The sequence below is a fragment of the Monodelphis domestica genome, chromosome 1 (assembly GCF_027887165.1).
Source record: "Monodelphis domestica isolate mMonDom1 chromosome 1, mMonDom1.pri, whole genome shotgun sequence".
Taxonomy (NCBI): Eukaryota; Metazoa; Chordata; class Mammalia; order Didelphimorphia; family Didelphidae; genus Monodelphis; species Monodelphis domestica.
The window spans coordinates 744582-766167 of NC_077227.1; the positions used below are offsets into that span (position 1 = coordinate 744582).

A 21586-nucleotide genomic window follows, 5' to 3' on the forward strand; every position below is an offset into this window, starting at 1 on the left:
ATTTGGTGAGGACTCCAATTCCTTGGTAATCATCAGTAAAGAGACGAGCCCACAGGCCCAGCCCAGCTTTATCTACTCATCTTTCTTCTTTACTACTATCTCTCTCTCTCTCTCCGTCTCTCTCTCTCTCGCCCTCCCCTTCTCCCCCTCTCTCTCTGCTCTCTCTCTCTCTCTCTCTCTCTCTCTCTCTCTCTCTCTCTCTCTCTCTCTCTCTCTCTCTCTCTCTCTCTCTCTCTCTCTCTCTCTTTCTCATGGAGCACGCCTCTGGCCATGCTCAATCTTTCACCTCTACTGCTCTAACCCCTATCATTAAGCCGTAAGTGTCCATGCTTGGAGCGAGGCTTCATGGGACTGGGCTTGCTCTTGATCTATTTCTGAACACAGTTCTGATCTCCATGATTGTAGCCACCTCATGTCTCCTGTCTTTGGGAAATGGATGATGGGCTGAGAAGCTTGTCTGTGGGCTCGATTGTCATATATGATTTGTGGTTGATTCTTTCTTCCATCCCTCCGTAACTTCAGATCCTTCCCCCAAGCAGTAAAACTCCTATCTTTCCTTGCTTGAGGGCTCAGTTATATGCAACATCTGTTATGCCTCAAAAATACAATTAAGAAAGGACTGCTTTAATACCTTAAATGATTATCAGAAATTGTTAGGTGATACCAATTGTGTTAGGCAATATTCATTTCTTACTACTACTGAATTACAACCTTTATTCAAACTACTGGAAGGGAGTTGTGACTTGAATTCCCCTGGAACTTTGACACCTGATGTCTCTTGCTTTAGAGATGGTAGAAGACAAATTGAATCAGGCTCCACTTAACCGTTATCAGCCTCAATTAGCCGTGGAAGTGACTCTTTTTGCAAGTTTAATGTTACCAACAGGTGCCTTAACTGAGAAACAAAGAGTCATTGAATGGTTACATCTAAAAAGCAAAACAGGAAAGGCAAGTTATAATTGTCTTATGGCTGAATGAATATGGAAAGGCATAGAGCATGTGGTCTCAGGTTTAGGACAGGATCCTCATGAGATCCAGGTATCTATTGCTAAAGATATACTACAGAAATATTTACAAAGTCATGACGTATGGTCTTAATATTAGTATACCCATTGCTATGACCACCTACACTCCACAAGGCTTATTTGCTTTTTGTCACCACATCCTGTTGTTTTTCCTCGTGTTCTAAGAGATCGTCCAATATCAGGACCTAATGTTTATGTTGATGCAAATGCTAATTACAAGGCAGGCGTATACAGGGACGGCAGCTCCCCTGTCATTTTCAGCCTCCTTATTCTTCTCCCCAACACAGTGAATTAACAGCTGTTTTACCAGGTTTTTGGTTATTTCAGGAGCCTTTCACCCTCCTAATGGACTCTAATATGTTTTTCAGTCTTTGCAGGGTACAGAACAAGCTGTCATCAGATCTACTCAAAGCAATGCACAAACGTCATTCTGTAAATTCCAAACTGTCCTATGACACAAGATACATCCAGTGTGTGTCCTGCATGTACGCAGTCATACCACTCTGCCTGGACCCATTTTTAAAGGAAATGACATCATAGATCAAGCTTTGATTGCTGAATATTATCTAACTGATATGCAATTAGCTGAGGGATCCCATCATACATTTCACCAAAATAGTCCTGCTTTACGCAAAATGTTCCAACTCTCTAAGGATCAAGCCAGGAGTATTGTTCAAGTGTCCTAATTGTGTTCCAAACCACCCCCCAATGCATATTGCTGTGAATCCCAGAGGCTTAACTAGTACAGAGATATGGCAAATGGATGTGACCCATGAACGGTCTTCAATATATCCATGTCACTGTGGGTGCTCATTCAGGGGTTGTATGGGCTTCCTGCTTGACGGGAGAAAGAACTTCTCATGCTATTAATCACTGCTTAATGGCTGGTCCCCCCCCCCCCCCCCCCGAACATTTAAAACAGAGAACGGACCTGCTTATACTTCCAATTTTTTCTTTTTTTGTCAAACTCGGGGTATTCAACACCTCACAGGTATCTCGTACAATCCACAAGGACAAGCTATTGTGGAGCGCAGTAATGAAATACTAAAAACATTTCTTTTAAAACAAAAAGGGGGAGAAAGCACCCCACATCGATGATTGGCAATAGCTGTATATATTATAAATAATTTGATCTTTACTTCCAATAATATATCCAGAGCTTAAAAATATTTTTCTCTGCATTCTCATATGAACGAATTTCAGGTACCACCACTCGTGTGCTCTCTGCCTGCCCCAGAACAAAAATCTGGCACATGGAAAGATGATAAACGTGGCCAGGACCCTACCCAGTGGTCCTGCAGGCCAAGGTTTTGTTGGTGTCTCCACAGGTAAAGACAGAGTTCGGCTCCCTCCTGCCGAATTCAAGAAATCGACCCCAAAGAGAAGGACAAGGAGAGGACGCAGGAAGCCTCGCAAGGAGACTCGACAACATCTCCATAAGATGCTGCCTCTTCTGCTTCTATTCCAGAATTTAAGTGCAGCTACTGGAGTACAGAGATGGTCTTTGGGGAACAACCCCCTTGGGTAGAGTATGTCGGCATGGGACACGCTTTACTGGAAGTCGTCTTATATACAAAAACTAACTGATATTCCTGGCATTTACCATTTTTGAGAGACAAGCTAAAGACAGAAATCAGGCCAATAATTGGTTTGTGCCTTTCAACTGGACTGGACTAGTTGAAGCACCCCAGTGGGCCTCGCAGGAGACCATCCTGCATGCCTGCCCCTCAGATCTCTGCAGGCGCATTACTATGGTCTTCCTGACCTGTCAGACTTCCTGGACAGGACCTTATGGTGTAGACAAGGGGGCAAAATAAGAAGGTTACAACCAACTGCAATATCTAGGTTGGCTGGGGGGATCTTGTCATAGTACTTGGGGACAAGAGAGACCTGTTTGTCCATATGTGATGGAATGTGAACAAAGAGACACTGTTAATATGTTTCCGCCCTTGCTATCATGTAGATATAAGAGGGCGTCATGTATGACCTGGGTGTCTTGGCATGACGACACAAGGCAGATTGGACAGAAATTGGATTCTTATACATTTCATGACTGTTTTAGAGGAGGACAAGCTCGCCTTTGTGGGTGATGCTCCGGAGCTGATCAGTGACACTCTGCTACTGTCACACAGACGTTGACTGATTACGGACAGACAGCCCGGGTGTTGGATAAAGTGACTATGTCTCACTATGTGAATGTTACTAATACTGGGAAAGTCCAAAGAGCAGTAAATAGAACTCCTACATTGGACATTCAGGCTCGCCTAACTGGGATGTGCTTTTATAAGTGCAGTAAAAAATCATCCTGAAGCTTTGAACATTACTGATATGACACACAATTGCAGGGTCAGTTACTGTGTAGGATCACGAGTGGACGGGCCGGTCTTAACCATCACGCGACCACGCACGGCCCTTTTTGCCCCTGAACATAAAGATTCATGGTGCGGCCGTCCAGGGGGTCAAGTTCTTCATGTATTACAACCACAAATAAGACCGCGACGTAGACGATGTATGACTTGTATTCCATTAGGCATGGCAGCCTGAGTTTCTGCATTGGCTTCGACTATAAAAGGTTCTGTATCTTCGGCACTATCACTTTCTAACTTACAGACTCTTGAACATGATGTCAATTATTGGACAGCCTTGGCTGCTACTGTAACCTCAGCTTTAGAAAGACAAAAAGAAACTGATACAAGTTTTTATAAAAGTATGATGATGTTACAGAAAAATATGATTGATCTCATGAATGAAGTAGAATATTTGTCATGGATAACACCTGAAAAGTGATTCTAGATATGCTGCATTTTGCTTGCTCCCCATAACAGTAAATAATGATACAAAAACATTGGAAAAAATAAAATTACAATGACAGGGATTAAGGGACCATGAAAACATCACCAAAGATATTAATGATTTGGGTATATTAATTCAGAATATTGATTCATCCTTACAGGAGGACCTTGTACCACAACATATTGCAGATTCTTTGTATAATTGGATTGAAACAAAAAAGGGATTTTTGTCCTCCTTAGTTCATGATATTACTCTTCTCGTAGTTGGTGTGCTTGTGATTTTGTTTATCTGCTTATGCTTGCCTTGTTTACTAAAAGCTTTAATGACTAGTTTTGGTGTATAGCAAAAAACTATTCATCGGACCCTGTACCAAAGGGAATTGGATGGCATAAACAAAAAGGGGAAATTGCAGTGAACCTTTCATGACCTCATGGAATAGAGTTCCTCTTTCCAGGTGTTTGTGACATACCATTCCTGCTGAGAACACCAAAACAGAAATCTCAGTTCAAGGCTGCATAAACAGTTCCAAGATCTCCTGGGAGCAGGTCACTCCCCTGTTCACATTCTGGGGAGGATAGATTGTGTCTCGAGAAGAGCTTTAAATCTTGCGTGCTGCTCACAATAAACGTTCATTATCCCTCTTTGATAGTGTTCCAGGCTTTCTTTCTTGTGACTCCATAGCTGTTCTCCGACAGCTCTAAGCTGTCCCCCGACAGTTCTAAACTGTCCCCTATTGTGACTCCATAGATGTCCCAGACAACCTTTTTATTCCTTTATGTCTAATGATCATTAATACATATTATAAAATATAATATTTTAAGGTTTTTTTACATTTTTTAAATTTTTACAAGCTCCCTTTCCTATCTCAGGATTTGAATCCCACCATTTTCCCAAGGATTTCCCAATCGTATCCAATGCTCACATTGACCGTGAATTGATCCCATTTCTCTGCCATCTCAAGACCTCTGTGGACTGACTGGACATTCAGCTGCCTGAGTGGGTTTTACCCTGGAGGCTGGGCTGAGTCAGTCCTGAAGACAATAACATCTCCCTCTGTGTCAGCTATACCTAAAAACATTTGTTGTTTCTTTAACATTAGATTAGGATAGCCAGCATATGTGATATTGAAATCACTTTAAAAGACTGATATATATTAATTTAAGGTCGCCAAGGAATTCACTTATGTAATTCCTAAATGAAACACTCAAGTCAGCTGCCAACTTTTTTATGGTGTTTAATTACAAACAGGAGGAAGAAAGTATTAGAGGGGGAGAGAGAGACAGAGAGAGAGAGACAGAGAGAGAGAAGGAAAGGGGAGAGAAGGAAAGAGGTTTTAAATACCCACTCTGCTCAAGCTGAGCCAAAGCTGGCTTTCAGGCCCTGGATAGCCAATGCAAGGAAAGAGATCAGTCCCTATCACTCACGTGACCAATCTGGAGAAAAACAGTCTGCGGGCTCCTCCAACTCCAAACACCAGCCTCCAACCCCTCTAGTCCTCCTCACAGTAAGTCACAAGAACTCCAGAGGCTGTTCTCTACTTCCTGCATCTCACATGTGCCAATGGTGGCTCTAGCTTGACCTAGGACCGCCCAGAGGTCTGTCCTTTGTAAACCTCAAAATTTCTTAGACTTATAAATGTTGGAAATTTCACCATTGGGAAATTTCATACTTGAAAAATTTCCTATTGATAGTGGGTCTTGACTATTGGAATGTGAACCCCATTGGCATGGGAGGTTCCTTCTCTTTCCTTCTTAAGAGTACTTTAGGACAGAAACCTTTTGCTGAACAATGGAAAGGACTTTCACCTATGCTTAAGCATAGAACAGGAATTTCTTTGAATCATGATTGATTTTAGAATTGATACAATGGAGATACTTGGAATCAATCTCCACCCTATTCAGTCCTAACAGGATTGAGTAAGGGCTGCAGCCTAGATCAAAATTTAATTATTCCAATCTCTACCCTACTCAGGTTAACAGGATTTAGAAAGGGCTGTAGCAAAGGATCAAAGATTTAATTATTTGAAAATATGACCTTCAACAGACATGTGCAAAGCCTCTGGGCGGTCCTGGGTTAAGGTAGAGCCACCATTGGCACAGGGAAATTGATGGAGAGTGATTGGTAGATGTGAGAACTGAGGGGAGGCAACTTGGAGGGTTTCCTTAAGGATAGGGGGGTCGGAAGACTCGAGAGGGTTGAGGAGTTGGTCGCAGTGGTTGCGGTGTGCTCTGAGAAGCTTGCTCTGAAGGAAGCTGAAGGTGGGTGCCTCTGAGACTGTTTCTCCATTTTGGTCACGTGAGTAATAAGGACTGATCTCTTTTCTTTGCCCCAGCTATCTAAGGGCTTGGGCCTTTTGGCCCAGCCTAAACAGAAGGGGTATTTAAGCCCTATTCCCTTCCCTCCCTTTTTCTCTCTCTCTATCTCTAATTCCTTTCTTACTCCTATTGTAATTAAACTCCATAAAAGATTGACTGCTGACTTGAGTTTTCATTTAGGAATTACATAGCTGAATTCCTTGGCGACCTTAAATTAATGTATATCAGTCTTTTAAAGTGATCCCCTTGTAACACCTTTTTTGCACAGGTCTGTCCTTTTTTGCACACGTCTGTGGAAGGCCATATTCTCAAAATAATTAAATCTTGAGTTTTGCTGTAGCCCTTCCTAATCTTGTTACCCTGAGTAGGGTGGAAATTGTAGTTTCCAAGACCTGATTCTGTTATTCCAAGTATCTCTATTGATATTGATCAGGAAATAGCCAAATCCAATCTTCTAAAGAATGGTCTGAATAGGGTGGAGTAGTTTTGAAATTCACACATAGGAGAATCAAGAACACAGAGAAAACTTCTAGGCTGATCCTTTTGGCTGTCAGCCAATAGGACCCATCATCAATCTGTATTTTAGCTTAGGGAACTCCTGTTTGATCTCTTTCCTAACCCTATCAGTTTTCCTATCCCAAATAAATAGTGTTTGTTTCTTCAGTAGCAGTAAGATCTTTAAAGAAGAAAGAAAGAAGGTTGGTAGGTAGAGGTTTAGTCTAGGAGGAAAATGTCTACCCAAACCAGGTAAAGCAAAGTCCTGGTTCAGATATCATTGATCTTCCTCCAGCAGGGGGTTTTTACAAGAGGGTCTCCCAGGATGATTAGGTTTCACAAAACTTTCCTAATCACCTGTCATTCTTCACTCCTGTGGTGTGCCCAAATATGGTAGAGACCTCTGCTTTACCTGTGTCTTCATCTTATTAGACCAAGGACAGAGGGCAGCCTTCAGCTGTCTGTCTGGACATGGAGGAAATACCCTTGGGAGGTTAGATCATCAACGCGTTCTGACCAACCTTTAAACAATCATCCCAGGGGCTCTCCACCTTTCCTTTTAACACAAGACAAGAGTACTAATAATGAATATGCATATTTATAATAGCAAGGATAGATTTCTAAAATAGTTATTTTTTTGAAACAATGGATAACTGAAGTGATATATCCAATTAATATTTCATTTAATTTTTATTTAATTCAATTTTATTAATTTCACTAATAATTTTAACTAATTCTTTTCCATTTGATTCTATTTAACTTATGTAATCATATTGAATTTTACTTTTACTATATACACATAATTTTTAAATTACCTGTAGATTTACTTTTGCTCTGTTGGTTGCCCAAGGCCATCATACCCCGACCAATTGACAAGGTCATGGTCTGAGGAAGGAAGGTCAGCAAAGCAGACCCCGGAATGAGGGCCACTTCACTGATCCCCCTCTGTGATTTCTCCCCCTAAATTTTCCACACAAATGGACTTGTTATGATTAGTATTCTCTCTCCAATGCAGGAGAAATAATATGAGAGCAAATACTTATAGGATCAATAAGTATATGCCCTACTTTAATCCCCATAGGTTAGTACCCCAAAAGATTGCAGTTTTAAAGAATTAAAGCCCAAAGATTACTTCCCATAACCCCTCCTTTCTCAAGCACAAGACACGCTCCAAGGCCCTACAATAAACACCAGCCAAAACCTTACGTACTATAATAAATCTTTTCCTACAGTTACTACACTCCAATGAATTTGTTGATGAACAGAAGCCAAGCAGCATTGCTAGGCACTTCAAAGCAACACAAGAAAAACAGAACTTGTAAATTGAGGAAAACCCCAAAACTGGTCTGCTTTAAGTCCTCACACTTAGATATGAAGGTGTCTTGTTGTTCATCTCCCAAGCAATTGTGATGGATAGTGAAAGCTGACCAAAAGCACAATGATCCTTATAGTCGAGGCAGAGCCTTAATGGCGGAAACCCTCCTCTTCCCCCCGCTTGGGCTGCATAGTCAAGGTCGTGGGTTGAACTGTGTATGACCTGCCCAGCTGCATGCTCAAGGTTGGAATAGTCAGCAGAGGGAGGTTTGATAATGTTTATGAGAAACTGCAAGGTTGGAATAGTCAGCAGAAGGAGGTTTGATAAAGGTTGTGAGAAACTGTGAGAGACTGTGGGAAACTTGTTTCTCTGCCCTTGTTTGGAATCCTCTTGTTTCCTCCTTGTGCCTGGCAGGTAATGTCATGAATTCCTATGAATCTGCCCAATTATTGGTTCCTGCTGTTGCTGGGCGGTAACATCATATCTTCCTGTGGGTCTTAACCTATATATGCTTTGTTTGAACCCAATAAATCTTTGTCGCTATGCATTTCATATAGTGTCCATTCGTTACTCTTCAAATTTTTTACCCCAAGTAAGGTCACACAGGGCTGGCCGACCCTGGAGCTGAGCCTTACAGATCCTCTAAGCAGGTGAAGGGATACTAACCTACAGATGGCTTTATTCACATTAATCATATCTATCACAGAGTGTTGTAGAAACCTTGTAAATGATCACAGAATTCTTTGTTGTAGTAACATCACAAGAGAGTTGTTTAGGTGATTTGATAATATCCAATCAAATTGTAGAATGTCACATATGTAGAAGATTGTGGGTCAAAGAAGCATGTACCCAAAAAACCTATATAATAAACGAACCACGATACTATGGCAGAGCACTGTGTGTGATGCCTGCATATGTGGGTTGAATGCAGTGTGTCTCATCTCATTCCGATTGTTACGTAACATCTGGGCAGAGGGACCTTGGATCCTCAGAGGGGCCGCTGGGCAGACCCCTGTATTGGTAGTGTTGCCCTGGAGTGCACTATATGATGTGTGCCTTTAGCCACACCTGGGAGCATGGATCCTTAACCTCCTACTGGGAAGCTGGAGGTCTTATGGTCCAGCAGGAGGTGCGGGAGATCCTTAGTATGGGCTGGGGCTCCAATCACCACCCATACTGTCACAACTACCCATTGACAAGTGGAACTGTTTTATTTTGCTTTTAACACATTGAATTCCTGAATTTATTTTTTTTCCTTTTTCTTGTTTCCTTATTTTGTTATTATTTTTCTTTTATTAAAATATTTTATTTTTTCCCTTTTCTCATTTCTATGTACTTAAGGTACATATAATCAATATTAATTTTATTCTACAATAATATTAGTTTAAATATATGTATACTTGCTATTATTATTAATACATACCCAAACAGCTTTAGACTATGGGAACCTGCCATTTATTGATAATTGTTGTGGGACTATGATTAATGTTTGTGTCTGATTCTAGGAATAGGAAAAAAAAAAAAGAGCACAGAGATAACCTGAATATGTCAAAAGAGCTCACAGGTCTAAAAATAAAAAACTAATCCAGGTAGGATTGATGCACTTCTAAGCCAATACTAAGGACTTGAAACTAGTGTGAGACCAGGGGTTGCAACACTTGACATACGTTAAGATGTAGGCCTTCCTTGTATCCACACTCTTCATGAAAATACCTACAGACAAGTACCAAAGGTTGGCTACCATCCTGGCTCCCTCCATCCTTGAGAATGAAGGTAAAACCAGACGAGGGAATGACACTTCCCTATAAAAATAAGAATCTAGTCCTTTTTTTTTTGTTCCTCTCCTATAGTATGTCAACTTCCTGTAGCCTTGGCTGCAAATGGGTAAGTGAAATTTACTGCATTCCTTCCTACAGACTTCTGGGATTAGAAATTACTTAACTGGACCCTAATAAAGGGGCCTGTAACAAAATTTATTCTTGACTTCTCAAAATTTTGTATACATAGAATTTTGATATTTTGATACTGATTTTGAATTCTTCTTTACTATAAATATATGTATATATAAAGGGTTTATATTTTTCCCTTTTTTCCTTTTTTCTTTCATTTTTTATTTTGTTTTCATTTTTGTTTTTGTTTTCCTTTTGAATTAACTCACATACCCCAACAACTAAACCTTGCATCCTCAGCTAGACTTAGTGGTTTTTTTTTTAATTTTTCCAACACTTTCTTCAGGGGGAATAGTATTTTCATAAAATCCAAAATTTAAATTTTGTTCAAGATAGATCTTCTGAGAAGATGCATGCTAAATGACTGAATCCAGAGAATGAACTGTTTGCAGAAAGATATCTAAACCCTTTCACTACAAGAAGATCTAGAATGAACCTTGGGGTGCAGTTGATTGAACAATTTTTTGAATGTACACTCTTATGCCAAAGGGGACTGCCCCCTAATTGGCTTTTGTCAATGCACCCAGCAAAACATTTGTTTGCTGTCTTTCTCTCTCCTCTATTTCCCCTAATCTACAACTATTGTAGTTTTCCTCTTAGTGGGTAACTTGCAGTTAGAATTTTTCAGGGTGCAGGACGCTTATGTTTAGTGATCAATTGGGGAGATTAGTCCCCCAATCATCATTAGGGGGGACTGTGAATTTTAAAATCTCCATCTTGCTTGGTCTAGCACCCAGGATTGTGCACACCCACACTACACGGGCATGTGCTAGTCAATGACAAATCAAAAATAACTAACTGCCTGTCAGAGACCATGTATGGGGCAAAAACTTATGACCAAAAATAAGATAATTATCAGAGACTATGTGTGGAGACAAACTTATGACCAGGAATGAGATAAGGGTTTCTGAGAACATGATCAAATAGGTTATCTCTTGGAAACTGGCGTCGCTAAGTCCAATGGCCACAAACCATGACAATTCTTCATGTTCCCTCCTGGTACAAACCGTCCTTAATCACCACCATCCCCCTGCTACCTTAAGTGTATATATTCTTGCCTTGCGCCTGCAATAAACGAGCCGAGCTTTGCTGCTATCAGACAGACTCTCTGTCCTTTTTCCGTGCTCGGTCTCCTCTCTCTCCCCCTATGGCCTTTTAGGTGGCTGCTCCCCGAACCCCACCGTTGCAGTCCGGCAGGCCCGGATAACTGCCCACCTGGGCTGTTCTAAGTCAAGCTTGAGTCACCATTGGCACTTGTGAGGCACAGGAAGTGAGGTAGGGAACAGCCTCTAGAATTCGCTCACATCCTGTGGACAGGGCTAGGCAGCAGTTCATGCTAGGAGCTTGAGCAGGGAGGAGGCCCGCAGACAGCTCTCCTTCAGATCAGTCACGTGAGTCAAGGACTGATTCTCTTCTCTACCTTGGCCTTTGGGCCTAAACTCCCTCTGGCTCTGCCAGAAGGTTGAGTTAATGTTTTTCCTTTTTCCTCCTCTCTCTCTCCTTTTCCTACTCCCATTGCAATTAAACCACCATAAACACCATTCTGACTTGGGTATTTCATTTTAGGAATTTCATAGGTAAATTCCTTGACAACCATAATTTAATATTATAACAATCTTCAAGGTGATTATCACTATAACAACAGCATTCTTTAAAATCTGAATATTAAAAACCCCATCCATTCAGAAACCACCAGTTAATTAAAATTATTTCTGAAGACCCCTTAGAATCACCATTAAATTCTTAGTGTATTAAATTCTCTAAAGGTTGTTAACCAGGTTGAGTCCATCCATCATCTAATATGTGACAATTAGCAAATAAAAAAAGGAAGAAAAAACTGTTTATGGGCTTTTAAAATATTTTATAATATTTTGTTCAGTAGCCATAGGAGAAAGGTAACAGAATGTATCTAATACTTAAAACACAGTAGATGAAAATGTTTCAGTGTAACAGAACAGTATCAAATACATTGATATGTGAACTTAAAACAACAAAACTAAATCTTAAAACAATCAGCAAAATACAATAAAATGCAGAGGCTTTTATAAAACATTGGAGTCTGAAAAGTCTTTAAATTATAACATCCAATCTCTTTAAAGTTCCTTTTTCGGGTCAAGATGGCGGCTTAGAGAAAGCTAAAGTTCAGATCTCCTGAAACCCTTCCTTACCGATCTCAAACTGAATGCTCCTAGGGCACCGAAATTCAAAACGATTAACAGCATAGACCCCGGGAGTCCTCCTCCTGGACCTGGACCTGGATCAAAAGGTACGCCCCACCCCAAAAGCCAGAACCCGAGACCACTCGGACCTAAGGGGGAGGCAGAAGGAAGGTCCTAGGACCCATCCCCCCCAACCCAGAGCACCGAGTCCAAGTCCGAGGCAGCAGAGGCAACCTCAGAGCCCCACAGCCTGCTATTCTGAAGGCCACTTCCTGAAAACAACCTAACCCAGTCGAGGGGGCACCCAGACAGCAGGGAAACAGAGAGACAGGGGGAGCTCGTAACCTCCTGGGAGGAGCCCTCGGAGCCCTGGGAAGCCGCGGCCCCTCCCCCTCAGAGAGCAGGGTCTTCTGAAACAACAGCAACCCTCAGGACTGGCAAAAGGGCCTCGAGAGCCGGCTATTCTGAAGGCCACATCCTGAAAACAACCTAACCCAGTCCAGGGGGCACCCAGACAGCAGGGAAACAGAGAGACAGGGGGAGCTTGTAACCCCCTGGCTGGATCCCTCCATCCAAGTCTCAAGTCCCTGCCTCAGGGCACACTCAATTCAACCCAGGGAAAGCTAATCTTCTTATCAGGAGCTCTTGCCCTGAGCTCAGGGAAGCCTCGGCCCCTCCCCCTCAGAGAGCAGGGTCTTCTGAAAGAACAGCAACCCTCAGGACTGGCAAAAGGACCTTGGGAGCCAGCTATTCTGAAGGCCACATCCTGAAAAGAACCTAACCCAGTCGAGGGGGCACCCAGACAGCAGGGAAACGGGGGGGGGGGGGGGGAGCTTGTAACCCCATGGCTGGATCCTTCCATCGGAGTCTCACGAAAAAAGTCCCTGCCTCAAGGCATACTAAATTCAACCCAGGGAAAGCTAATCTCATTAGGAGCCCTCAGAGCTCCGGGAAGCCGCGGCCCCTCCCCCAGCAGAGTGAAGGTGCTGGCCGTCTAAGGCACAGGAACAAGGGCCAAGCTAGGCTTAGAGTGTAGAAGTAAGGCAAAGGAGAAGCATCAGGAGGGTGCCGAGGAGAGGAGGGCAGTAACAGGGACACACCAGCAACTCCTGGCTTCCCAGGAAGACAGAACAACAACTGCATAGAACGGACAATCTGCCTAGGGCTAAAACCTCAGAACACCAGACAGAGATAAGAAAAGCTAACCCCCCCCCCACTCAGATAGAGATGGCAAACTCCACAGAAACACAAAAGTCCCAAAATTAAAAAAAAAAAAAAACAAGAAGAAGGGGGCAACTTTGGACACATTTTATGGAGCAAAAATACAAAACACAGAGGAGATAGAAGAGGAAACACAAGCAAGTGCTCCGAAACCTTCCAAAGGAAATGGAAACTCTCCACAAACCCATGAAGAATTTGAATCGGAAATGATCAAAAAGATGGAAGCCTTCTGGGAGGAAAAGTGGGAAATAATGCAAAAGAAATTCATGCATCTACAAAACCAGTTTGATCAAACTGTAAAAGAAAACCAGGCTTTAAAGCAAGAACTAATAAAGCAAAGCCAAAAGACCAAGAAATTAGAAGAGAACATAAAATATCTCACTGACAAAGTGACGGATTTTGAAAATAGAGGGAGAAGAGATAATTTAAGAATAATTAGACTTCCAGAAAAGCCAGAAATAAACAGCAAACTCAACATCGTAATACAAGAGATAATCAAAGAAAATTGCCCAGAGATTCTAGAACAAGGGGGCAATTCAGCCACTGACAGAGCTCACAGAACACCCTCTACACTAAACCCCCAAAAGACAACTCCCAGGAATGTAATTGCCAAATTCCAAAGCTCTCAAACAAAAGAAAAAAATCCTGCAAGAAGCCAGAAAAAGACAATTTAGATATAAAGGAATGCCAATCAGGGTCACACAAGACCTTGCAAGTTCTACTCTAAATGATCGTAAGGCATGGAACATGATCTTCAGAAAGGCAAGAGAGCTGGGTCTTCAACCAAGAATCAGCTATCCAGCAAAAGTGACTATATACTTCCAAGGGAAAGTATGGGCATTCAACAAAATAGAAGATTTCCAACTTTTTGCAATGAAAAGACCAGAGTTCTGTGGAAAGTTTGATATCAAAAATCAAAGAGCATGGAATACCTGAAAAGGTAAATATGAAGGAAAGGGAAAAGGAGAAAAATGTTATCTTCTTTTACTCAAACTCTCTTCTATAAGGACTACATTTATATCAATCTATGTATACTAACATGTGGGGAAAATGTAATGTGTAAATAGGGGGAAAAGAAAGACCAAATAGAATAATTGTTCTCACACAAAGATAAAGTTCCTTTTTCTATCCATTCAGATCCCTATTATCAGTGCTCTTGGGTCTCCCATAGTGAGGGAGAACTCCTTGCTGAGAAGGAATCCCAAATTGAATGAATCTTAGAGCCTGAATCTCAGGGAAGAAAAGTAAAAGGATCAGTGTACTCATGAAAAAAGCATCCTAAAGCTGGAAGCTGTTTGAAATAGGCAATGCACTGCTCTCTCATAAAATATGCCATGCTTGTAATCAACTTCATGTTTGGAAGTCTCTTCCTTCTCATCGTCTTCTATCACCACCACCCCAGGTACCCTGCCACCTGGAGGCTAATTGTTGCCTAAGGAAAGAACACCCCAGTTTTTTACCATATGCCCTGGCTCCTAGTTTCTTGGTGGCAGCAATCAGCAACAGCAGTAGGGTTCCAGGTCTGTTCAGAGGTCAGTTTTAGGAGTAGAGCTGCTGGGGGGCCTGGGACTGAGAGCCAGATGAGCGATTAGGGTAAGAGGCTGGAGCAAACAGTATCAGCAGCAAGAGATGAGGAACTGTGAATTTCAAAACTACTCCACCCTACTCAGATCGTACTTTAGAACATCTGATTTAGCTATCTCCTGATTAGTAACAATGGAGATACTTGGTTTAAGAGAACCAAGTCTTGGGAACTCTACATTCTCCACCATACTTAGTTTAAGAAGGTCAGGAATGTCTGCACCATATAAGTATTTGAGAAAATGGCCTTCAACAGATATGTGCAGAAACAGTGGCCAGACCCCTGGGCTGTCCTAAGCCAAGCTAAGCTAACATTGGTACAAATGAGATGCAGGAAAGTGACATAAAACCGTCTATATAGGACAAGTTACTTGCTCTCTTCGGGCTCTTTTCCCAGAGAGACGTCTCTGGCTGGCAACATGCTAAGCATTCTGACATCTTGGCATGCTGGCAGCTATTTGTCTGGGTTTTGGCGGTGAGTTTTCCCTTGAGCTAATTCAGGTTCAGGCATCTTGTCTGAGCCCTCTTGGAGTACAGGTTGATTCCTTCCTCTTTCACACTCCAAACACATACTTTCTAGATCCCCTAATCTTCCTGCCCAGTATGAGCCAGGAGGGAAAAAAATCCTATACCCTTTCCTTCTCCCTTCTTCCTAATTTCTTCCCACTATATTAATTCAATCACCATAAAATTTCAGACTGACTTGGATATTTTTGTTTTATTGTTTTGAGATATCCAAGGCAACCAAGAATTGGTATAATTTAGGTTATAACGCTAAAATTATCCTTTACAGGAGGAATGAGGAACAGACTCAAGTAGTTGGGCAAGAGAAGTGGTTTATCTCTTCTTCACCAAGAGTCCCCCAGCTAAAAATAGCCTGGTCAGTAGGGAAAGCAAGCAACCAGGCAAAAAGTAGGAAAAGAAAAATGCAGAAGCTCCAAAAAGAGTTGGAGTGTTCAAGGGTGGGTGGGGTGGGCAAAAAGGTCTTGGCAGGAGAAACGTGGCTTTAAAAATTATCTAGGCTATCTTTAAAAAATTGAGTTTCTTGTCCCTTTTTGTCACCAAATGTAAAAATTAAATCTAATAAAAATATTTTAAGAGATTCATTAATGATCATTAGAAATCAAGGAATAAAGAATGTGTGCCCATGGCTGATCAGCCAGTTCAAACACTTGCCTTACCACCACCAAGCTCAGGACAGGAAGTAAAGACCTGGGACCTTCCACGTCCCTGCCTAATATCCCCTATCTATAAGAAGTATGTAAGGACAGGAAGTCAGTGGGCTCCTGGGAAATGTAGTTCTCTTTAGGGTAATATATTTTCAATTATACACTCCACAGTGTGTACTTTGTGATGTACTGCAAGACTGGTACTCTGACTGAATGTCTTTACACATTAAGTACATTCATAAAGTTTCTCCCCAGTGTGAGTTCTCTGATGTCGAGCAAGAGCAGAACTGCTTTTGAATGTCTTTCCACACTGCTTGCATTCATAAGGTTCCTCCCCAGTGTGGATTCTCTCATGCACTGTAAGACCAGAACTGTTTATGAATGTCTTTCCACATTGCTTGCATTCATAAGGTTTCTCCCCAGTGTGGATTCTCTCATGCACTGTAAGACCAGAACTGTTTATGAATGTCTTTCCACATTGCTTGCATTCATAAGGCTTCTCCCCAGTGTGGATTCTCTGATGTACTATAAGACCAGGCCTGTTTATGAATGTCTTTCCACATTGCTTGCATTCATAAGGTCTCTCCCCAGTGTGGATTCTCTGATGTATAGCAAGACTAGGGATCCTACTGAATGTCTTTCCACATTGCTTGCACTCATAAGGTCTCTCCCCAGTATGGATTCTCTGATGTGCTTTAAGAGAGGAGTTCTGAGTGAATGTCTTTCCACATTGCTTGCATTCATATGGTTTCTCCCCAGTGTGGATTCTCTGATGTATAGCAAGACTAGGGAGCCTACTGAATGCCTTTCCACATTGCTTGCACTCATAAGGCTTCTCCCCAGTGTGGATTCTCTGATGTATAGCAAGATTATGGATACTACTGAATGCCTTTCCACATTGCTTGCATTCATAAGGTTTCTCCCCAGTGTGGCTTCTCTGATGTCGAACAAGATGGGAGCTATAACTGAATGCCTTTCCACATTGCTTGCATTTATAATGTTTCTCCCCAGTATGGATTCTCTGATGTTGAACAAGACGGGAGCTATAACGGAATGTCTTTCCACATTGCTTACATTCATAAGGTTTCTCCCCAGTGTGGATTCTCTGATGTATAGCAAGATTATGGAGTCTACTGAATGCCTTTCCACATTGCTTACACTCATAAGTGTGGCTTCTCTGATGTCGAACAAGAAAGGAGCTATAACTGAATGCCTTTCCACATTGCTTACATTCATAAGATTTCTCCCTAGTGTGGATTCTCTGATGTCGAACAAGAAGGGAGCTCTGAATGAATGTCTTTCCACAATGCTTACATTCATAAGGTTTCTCCCCAGTGTGGATTCTCTGATGTTTGGCAAGACTAGGGATCCTAATGAATGCCTTTCCACATTGCTTACATTGATAAGGCTTCTCTGTGTGAATTCTCTGATGTCGAATAAGACTGGCTCTCCATGTGAATGCCTTTCCACATTGCTTGCATTCATAAGGTTTCTCCCCAGTGTGCATTCGCTGATGTATAGCAAGATAAGTGATCCTACTGAATGTCTTTCCACATTGCTTGCATTCATAAGGTCTCTCTCCAGTATGAATTCTCTGATGTGCTGCAAGAGAGACGTTCTGACTGAATGCCTTTCCACATTGCTTGCATTCATAAGGTTTCTCTCCAGTGTGCATTCTCTCATGTATAGCAAGACTAGAGATCCTACCAAATGCCTTTCCACATTGCTTGCACTCATAAGGTTTCTCCCCAGTGTGGATTCTCTTATGTATAGTAAGATTAGAGATCCTATTGAATGCCTTTCCACATTGCCTGCATTCATAGGGTTTCTCCCCACTGTGGATTCTCTGATGCTGAACAAGAAGGGAGCTCTGACTGAATGTCTTTTTACATTGCTTACATTCATAAGGTTTCTCCCCAGTGTGGATTCTCTGATGTCGAACATGAAGGGAGCTCTGACTGAATGTCTTTCCACAGTGCTTACATTCATAAGGTTTCTCCCCAGTGTGGATTCTCTGATGTCGAACAAGAAGGGAGCTCTGACTGAATGTCTTTCCACAGTGCTTACATTCATAAGGTTTCTCCCCAGTGTGGATTCTCTGATGTAGAACAAGACTGAGGATCCCACTGAATGTCTTTCTACATTGCTTGCATTGATAAAGCTTCTCTGTGTGTATTCTCTGATGTTGGACAAGACTGGCTCTCCAAATGAATGTCTTTCCACATTGTTTGCATTCATAAGGTTTCTCCCCAGTGTGCATTCTCTGATGTAGAACAAGACTGAGGATCCCACTGAATGTCTTTCTACATTGCTTGCATTCATAAGGTTTCTCCCCACTGTGGATTCTCTGATGTAGAGCAAGAGAGTAGCTGTATCTGAATGGCTTTCCACATTGCTTGCATTCATAAGGCTTCTCCCCATTGTGGATTATCTGATGTCCAACAAGACAGGCCCTGTGCATAAAATTCTTTCCACACTGATTACATTCACTAGATTTTTGCTCAGTGTGCATTCTTTGATGTTCAATAAGGGATGAATTTTGAGATCCAACAGAGAATTCTCTCCAAGGTAATTTATTGGGACCATCACTCATGAATCTTTGTTGGTCACTTTCTTCCACAAAAAGGCTCGCATCGGTTGGAGTCACTGTCATTTCAGGTCTGACCTCTCCTGAAAAAAATAAATACTTCGTAATCACATACCCACATATATAACCATATTTCCTTTCCTCTGCTGTCAGAATATAAACTGCTTTATATTCTATTTCCTTGGATATGTAAAGAGGAATTCTTAATCACGCTCTCTAATTTAACAGGGGACCTAGAGGTCCTTTTACCATAGAGATGTGTAGGGATTAACCAGTCCACAATTAAAGGAAGTAGAAACCAGAGAGACAGGAAGTGAGGTAAGAAGGGGAAATAAAGGGGCAGACAGTTGATCAGGAGAGGAAGTCAGTGGCTGACAGGTGTTGGCAGTTGTAGGGAACTTGGCTGCTAGGAGTGTGTTGGGTTGGTGGTTGGCATTTAGTTGCTGGAATCCACGAAGCTTTATCATCTTTATCAATTATATAGGCATGTTTTAAAGCTGAGTTCTGCACCTTGAGCTATTATCTTTGAGGGGAGTGAAGATGACCACAGAGTGGCAAATTGCCATTCCTCATGAAAGAAGAACCTTCAGTGAATAAGACTAGACCTGGGTTGTCTAAAGGAGTGTCCAGATTATCTCAAGGTTTTTCAGTCATGGACACTAAAGATTCACAATTATGTAATGATTCTCCTGTAAATGGTAAATCTGGAAGCAAGGTGGCAGGGTTAAGTGTTGTGCAGCTTTTTAAGATATTTTCATTGCCTAACAAGGTCACTTCGTACCTTAAAGAGTCTTTAGTCAAAAAATGCCTGTGTTCTATACCTTAGCAACAATGCTTCGATTTCATGTGGACACATTATGGTTAGTGGGCATCCCAATACTAAATCATTAGATTTAGTTACTAATAAAGCTGTTGCAGCTATGCCTCTAAGACATGATGGTGCTCCTGAAGCTAATGGGTCCAGATGTGCCAAGTAATAAGCAGGTGGACATTGAACAGGTTCTAAAGTTTACGTTGAAACACCTGAAGCTACTCCTCCATTCATGTACATATAAAGTGAATGGCTTTTTATAATCTGGGATGACTAAAGCAGGGCCAAAAAGGATAGCTTGTTTTAACTTAGAAAGGGCTATCCTACCTCTAACCTAAGTGGTTCAGTGACCAAAATTTTTGTCAGTGCTATAAGGGGTTTACTGATTTCCCAATAGCAAGGAATCCACTGTCTACAAAATCCTGTTGCTCCTGGAATTGTTCTCAAGTGTTTCTTAGTGAAGGGAGCACTTAATTTTTTAATATCTTAGATGTACTTAGGAAAAAATGAAGTGGGCACCAACAGTTAAAATAAACCCTAAATACTTCCCTTTGCAAAGATACCACTGAATCTTTTCCTTTGAAATCTTGTGGTCTCCCTTTATAGTTCCAAAAGAAGATGGTTGCTATTGTGAATCTTAAAAACTACTCAGACTATACTTTAGAAGATTTTATTTAGCTATTTCCTTATTGTAACAATGGAGATACTTGGTCTAACAAGAATCAGGAATGTCTTGGGAACTTTACATTATTCCACCCATACTTAGACATACTTTAGAGGAAGATAAAGTTGTAAACTCCTGATTGAACAATGAAGGTACTTAACCTTATAGTGAAACTAGAACCTTAAGCTAGGTCTATTTTTAGATCTAATACAAAAAGGTGTTAAGTACCTGTAAAGATTAAATTAATCACAAAAGGCAAGCTTAACAAAGAAGTGTGAAGTACCTCAGAAGATATAATCTAACCAGAGAAGGTGAGAACTAAAGAGTGCTGAGAACTAAGAATGGGCAGTACTGGGGGGAAAGTGTCTACTGTGATTGGTAGACGTAAAAATGTAGGGGAGGTGACAAGAAAAAATGTCTTTAAAGGGTAGGGGTAAAAAGTCAGTGGAGGCAATTCAGTTCAGAGGATTCTGAACTCAGTTCAAGAGATTGAGTTCAGTGGAGTACTGGAGCCCAGCTTGAAGACAGTCTCGTGGTGAGTGATAAGACTGACTCCCTTACCTTAAGCTCAGAGAGGCCACTTTGGCCAAGGCCTTTAACTACTTCCTGGCTCAGCCTGAGCCAGGCAGATTAAATTAATTCTCTCTCTCTCTCTCTCTCTTTTCCTTAATTCCTTCTCTCTATATTAATTAAAATCTCCATAATTCCCAGCTGACTTGGGTATTTTATTATTTGGGAATTTTCCCTGGTGACCCATCATTTAGATTTAAGTCAAAACACTAAAATTATCCTTACATTATCTTCTTGGCATGTTGTGGCATTTGGTGAGTTCAAGAGTAAATCATCTACAAAGCATATCAAACAGCTCTCAATATTTTCTAAATCTTGTGCTAAAATCTGTGAAAATAAAGTGGAACTTTCCACATACCCTTGGGGCAAATGAATCCATGTCCACTGAGAACCTTTCCAGGTGAAGGCAAATATATTTCTGGAATCTTCATGAATGGGTATTGAGGAAAAGGCTGAACACAAATCTGCTACTGTAAAATATGAAACCAGGCTAGGAATAGAGGACATAAATTTGGATGGGCTTTGGAACCACAGGATGTCTTTTGATGACATGATTGTTTACAGCCTTTAAATCTTGTACAAAACGAGACAGGTTTTCCATTTGTAGGAATAAGGGGATAAGAGGATAAGAGAAAGTGCAAATTGTCTCCAAAAAAATTTGAGGACAAGTTTAGCCAGGGACCCTGAAAAAGATTCTGGAATTTGAGAGGTGCTGAGAAAGAATTTATGAGAAAAAATTGTTTTTGTAGTTGCTTGCCTCTAAGCTAAAACTAAGCAGCACCTCTGGTTTGCTATCCTTTACCTATCTGTTTAGAGAGTTGGAGGTTCCAGCTACTGGATAACATTGTGAAAGTGATCTAGCTTCCCTACTGTTTAACAATTTGGCCAAGATAATTCAAAGATTCTAGCATTTGGACATTGGGGTTTTTACA

The 21586-nt window shown here is 41.4% G+C and overlaps 1 protein-coding gene across 5 annotated transcripts in view; it reads right to left on the reverse strand.

The window, feature by feature from the left end:
- Nucleotides 1-11732: 11732 nt before the first annotated feature.
- LOC100617771 (zinc finger protein 850-like) overlaps nucleotides 11733-21586 on the reverse strand; it is a 40105-nt gene continuing 30251 nt past the window's right edge. For all 5 annotated transcript variants that reach the window (XM_056794658.1, XM_056794655.1, XM_056794657.1 and 2 more), the window contains one exon: nucleotides 11733-18692. In XM_056794658.1, coding sequence (XP_056650636.1) covers nucleotides 16249-18692 — 2444 coding nt within the window. In that variant the 3' untranslated portion in view covers nucleotides 11733-16248. The remainder of the gene's footprint in view (nucleotides 18693-21586) is intronic.